General features: G+C 26.9%; 1 protein-coding gene across 1 annotated transcript; it reads left to right on the top strand.

Annotated features, from left to right (window-relative positions):
- Positions 1-419: 419 nt before the first annotated feature.
- On the top strand, positions 420-2796 carry LOC128955253 (sodium-dependent glucose transporter 1-like). Its single transcript, XM_054300903.1, has 3 exons — positions 420-536; positions 825-948; positions 1562-2796. Exons 1-3 carry the CDS (start codon positions 420-422, stop codon positions 2794-2796), a joined length of 1476 nt encoding a protein of 491 aa, XP_054156878.1.
- The last annotated feature ends 3204 nt before the right edge of the window (positions 2797-6000 follow it).

The following is a 6000-nucleotide window of genomic DNA, read 5'->3' as shown; positions in this document are numbered from 1 at the left end:
ATTTTGTTGTTGTTGTTGCATAAGAAACATACAAACATATAGAAACATGAGTTAATTTTTTTTAATATTATTTAATGAATAATAAACAATTATAAATCAATTATTGCCTAATATCATCAATATTTTATATATAATATTATATATATTTACTAATAAAAAAAATGATATAAATATATAGTATATATATATATATATATATATATATATATATATATATATATCTAATGATCATTTTTTTGTTGGTTTAATAGCAAATTTATTTTAATAGTTTGCAATATTAGTAGTAATAGTAAAATATAATTATTACTATTATTTTTTTTTGCTAACTAAACATCGCTGTCATTATTATTGTTATATTTATTAATGAAATTTACTATTATTTTTATTACAATAATATTGTCTATTTTTTCGCAATCAAAATGAACGACCAAACAGACCGGAAAGTCATTGCCAAACAGTCGGGTGTTTCGGGTAGTCTGACCCCAAAATATCGGATATTTTTGACGATAGCCCTCGTTGTGTCTTATCTTTTATATGTAAAAATACAAATACTTATTATTATTATAATAGTATTTTTTATAATTAATTTATAATACTATTGTTATTTAAGTTATTTGTATTATTTTTTTCGTTGTTGTTATAATATAACATAAACTATATATAATTATATTTTATTTTTAATATATATATATTTATTTATCATATAATACTGTTTTATTGATAAGTTATTAATATTAATTATTATTTTTTTTAAAATTGTGTTTTTTTAAAGCTAATTATATTATAATTAATTACTTTATTTTTCAATGTATAATATCTAAAAGGCATTTAACAACTATATTATTGGCCAAACATTGAAGGACTTGCAAGATATCTATCGGTGCACTTATGAACAGATATCCAATATTAATACAATCAGGGCGTTTGCTTATGCCGTGGGATCAATTAGTATGTATATTATCAATTGTTATATATATATATATATATATATATATATATATATAATATTATCATGTACATTTTTTATACTTGATTATAAGGAACTGGATGTCAATGATCCAGTTCCTTATATGTTCACACGCAAAAAAATATATAGATATATATTCAATTAATGAAATGTAGTCTAAAACTTTATATAGGGTTATAACTTTGTAAATGTAATAAAGTTTTGTAATATTTTAAAGATATACACTTATATATCAATATATGTCTTATCAATGTATATATAAGTTATTATTTTAATGTCTCAAAAAATGTTGAACAAGAAATTATAAATAGATATATAAGACTATAATTGTTAGTTTTAAAATAAAAATATCGGAAAAAATATTTAACTTTTATAATGTATACTTTATATATAATATATACAGTATAAAAAGTAAACTTGTTGTACTTTAAAAATAATTTATATACAGATTAAGTGTATGTACTGTATATATTTGCTGTTAATTACTTTAACAATGAGTAGACAATAAATACAACAAAAAATATAAATAAATAATAATAACTTATTATCAATTAAATCATATTTAAAAATTTTTTTTTATTTATATATCTATAGATGGATTCGCTTTTGACGTAATCAACAGACAGCTGTCACTAATGATAATTCATGTCCTGATTGGTCTGACAATGATATTGACACCGTTTTATCATTACTTATCGTTGTTATACATTAACAATGTGGTCAACGGTTTCCTGAGCGGCGGTATTGAACTCCTACTAAACGTATGGACAGTAGAAATGTGGGCCCAAGACTGCGGTCCATATATACAGGCCGTACACTTTGGCGGCAGTGTTGCCGGTCTGATAACGCCCCAGATTTTCGGATCATTTCTAGAGGAAAAAATTCAAAAAACACTGCCAAACAATACAACGGGTCCGGCAATGGATGGTCAGGTCACCGAAACTATAATCATTAGACCGTCGACAATACATATACCGTACGGCGTATTGGGCGGTATATCGGTAGCGTTTGGCCTGTTTATTGGCTGCACGTATTTCTATCGTAAATATGAGCGCCGAGTTGTTGTCCACAACAACAACAACAACATCAAAAATACAGTCGACGGTAAAAGTAATTGGCGACAACGGTTCACAATTGTGACCTGTGGTCAATCATCATCGGAATCGCTGATGTTGGCCATTGTTTTGCTGTGCGGCTATATTGTATCGCTGGCGTTGACCATACAGTGGGCACAATTCACTTATATACCCACGTATGTTGAGGACTCAAAACTAAAGTTAAGCGTCGATATGGCCGTCGAAATGTCCACTGTATTGGGCGGTGCACTGGTTGCCGGTCGGATAGCCGGTATGATTATATCCAGGTTTGTCAACTCGAAACTGATTGCCATATTATTTCTGGTCATTTTGTTTGTCGCCGAAATACTGTACATTATATTCACAAATATCGGCCCGACTGGAGTCTGGGTGGCCAACGTTGTCTTCGGTATCGGTTTGGGACCCATGCAAGCCGTCGGCTATCAGATTGTCGAAATGGTAACACCGGTAACCAATATGATTGGTGTACTCTATATATTTATGAGCGGACTGATAGCCGCCATTACCCCGATAATTATGAGCCGATTTATCTATACGGATGTGTTTACACTGGTCTATGTTAACCTATTTTTCATTTTGACGGGTCTGATAGTAGTGGCCATTGTCTGGTGGTTGATCTACAAAAATAATGACAACAAATCCAACTATAATATGCAAACTAAAGCTAACAATTTTACTAAAACAGATATAGTTATGGTGGCACCGGTAGTATCTATACTAGAAGTATCATAATATCAATCAATCAATGATTGATTGATTGATAAAAAACAAAATTTAAAAAAATATATCTGCATTTATTTTTTTGTTGTTTATTAGTTAAATTATATATTAATATAATTATAAGTAATTTATTTATTTAACTAATTTAATTAATTAGTTGTCATTTTAATTAATATTATACAATTATTGTTATTTTTTTTAATTATATTAAAATGTTATTTATTTATTATTGTTAACAAAATTAGGATTAAATTAAATTTAAAAAATTAAATTTATAAATATTTAATTAAAACAAATGTGATAAAACAAATTATATAACAAACAATTTTTTAAAAACAATTGAATTTCTAATAATATCTAAAAATTAGTTTCTAAATGTAAATAATTAAATTTCATATACTATTATGTAAAAAAACGATTTAAAAATATATGTGCTATAAAAATTAATAAAACAATAAGCAATACAAACATTGAACTAAAATAGATAAATATAATGGGATTGTTGTCTATATAGTGACCCAATATGGCCTAAAATGTGGCCTGAAATAAACCGGATAAAACTATGATTATGGCCCCGAACATGTTGGTTACCGGTAGTTTGCCGCTCAGTAATTGATAGTACGATGCCTGTATGGGTCCCAGTCCTACACCCATTAGGACATTACCCAACCATAGGATAGTTAGCGAACTGTTTCTATAAATACCGAACAGTATTACCGATACTATCAAAAACTATAGACCACCGTAAATACGTAAAACGGGTGGCAAATATATGGACAGTGGTATAACTGGTGCCTGACTAACTGTAAAAGCAATTTTGTTGACATTCATCATATTGTTGGCCAATTGTTTGCTGATTATATCCTGTTTGTTGTTGTTATCCGTAGAAAACTGTATGTATGGCAACCAATAGGCTGACCAAAACCATTGAATAGTAATTACAAGCGATAACTGTAAGCATATCATCAATAAGATAGCGCAGCCTATCATTGATGGACACAGTTGTGTGGCAAACAATCGGTTGGTTTTTGTTAATTAAATGTCTAAACCATTTGACGGTTAAGTTTGAAGTGTTGTCGACTGTTGTTAGCAAATCGTTGTTAGATTTGTTATTATCAGGCGATACATAATATCTATGCCTATAGTAAGCAATACCGGCAAACAATATGCCGGTAACTATATTGATTACACCTACTACTAGATATGGTATCCATATTTTGGATGGTGTTTCCATATAATCGTATGAAATATCCGTTAATGTAGTATTTAGTTGATTTGTATCTATGGTGGGGGTGGTGGTGGTGGATAGAAATTGGTTAACTAATGGTATGGCCACTATCTGACCCAAACCAATAACAAAATGTAGTGCCTCTGCAAATGGTCCGCATTTGTTCAGCCAAATGTCGACCATCCATACGGTAAGAAAACTGTCAATAATACCGCTATCAAAACCATTGATACCGTACACCACATATAATAAGCTCAGATACTTTAGATTAGCAAACGGTACTGATGTCAGACCAATGACTATTAGACACACCGAAAACACAATGTATTTATTGAACTTTCCATAGATTGCCACAACTATATATACAGTACATGTATATGTATATAAATATATAATCTTATATAAAGTTTATTGAATATGTTTGACAACAAAATAAAGTTTATTTAAAAATGATTTTTATTTATTTGTTTCGTTAAATACCCAGAGCACCCATCAAATAGGTAATACCCCAAATGGTATTGAGATAGGATATCTGTTCAAATGTGCACCGGTATATTGATTGCAGGTCAAGCATAGTAGGACCTATCATACTACTTTGAATTAACTTTGAATTTTTATAATAAAAAAATAATAATAAATCAATCACATTTAAATGATTTAGATTAATTATAATAATATAATTAATAATATGTTATTTAAAAAATAAAATCAAAATATTTACATAAAATAAGTCACTAATATAAAGTTATATTGAAAATTTCAAAAATATTTTATAGCTAATCGACCACTTGTTGTTGTTATCGTCAAAATTAACATTGCTAATATTATTATTATCCATGTTATCAAAAATTATTATGTTATTATTTAAAAATTATTTTAACAGTTAATTCAATACAATAAACTAAATAAAATTAATTTTGAATAAGTTTTACTTATAAATTTTTTTTTCATGTATAATTATTAACTTATATACGTAATCACATACATAATTAAATAATCAATAAAATAATTTTTTTTTTTAAAATTATATTTAACAAAAAACAAATAAACATTTGATTTGTTGATCTATTAATTCATATTTGAAATTTTCATATTTATAATAATATTATTTTCATATATTATAATATTATCTATTTGTAGTTAGTTTTACTTATTATTACAGTGCAATTATATTTTATCTATTAGACAACAAATTTAATATATATATATATATTGAATTTAATTAGTAATAGTTATGTAATTTTATTATAATTTTTTTAATATTTGTTAGTCAACATCTGTTCAAATTCAATTGAATTGAATTTTATTTTAACTAATTAACTTATTTTTAGACATAATTAAATTAATTTAATTAATTAATAATAATAATGAATATTATTAACAACAACAACAAAATGTTGAAATACAACTTTTAATAAAAATCTTGATATAATTGATTAAAAACTATGATCAACACTATATGTATTATTATTTTTTTTTAAAAATCAATCACATTTAAATGATTTATATAAATCAATTAGTTTAATATAATTAATAATATGTTATCCAAAAATTATATTTACATTTAATTAATTAATTGTTTGTTTGTTTAAGTAAAGCATGTGTTATAATAAATAGTAAAACAATGATCGCTACGAACATTACAGTCAAATAAATAAATATTATAGGATTTGTGTCGATATAGTGACCCAATATTACTGAAAATATTGCCTGAAATAAACCGTTTAACAATACAGTGATAGCCCCGAACATGTTGGTCACCGGTAGTTTGCCTTTCAATAATTGATAATACGATGCCTGTATGGGTCCCAATCCTAAACCCATAATTACGTTACCCAACCATAGGACAGTTAGCGAACTGTTACCGTATATGAGAAACAATACGACCGATACTATTAAAGCTATTAGACTACCGTAAATACGGGGAACAGCTGATATATAGATGGACAGTGGTATAAACACGGCCCGACTGACTGTTATAGCAATTT

The sequence above is a fragment of the Oppia nitens genome, unplaced genomic scaffold (genome assembly GCF_028296485.1).
Source record: "Oppia nitens isolate AA-2021 unplaced genomic scaffold, nextdenovo-longstitch-racon4-pilon3 scaffold2_pilon_pilon_pilon, whole genome shotgun sequence".
Lineage (NCBI taxonomy): Eukaryota > Metazoa > Arthropoda > Arachnida > Sarcoptiformes > Oppiidae > Oppia > Oppia nitens.
The sequence above is the reverse complement of the archived record's forward strand: the minus strand, read 5'-3'. Positions and strand labels throughout refer to the sequence as shown.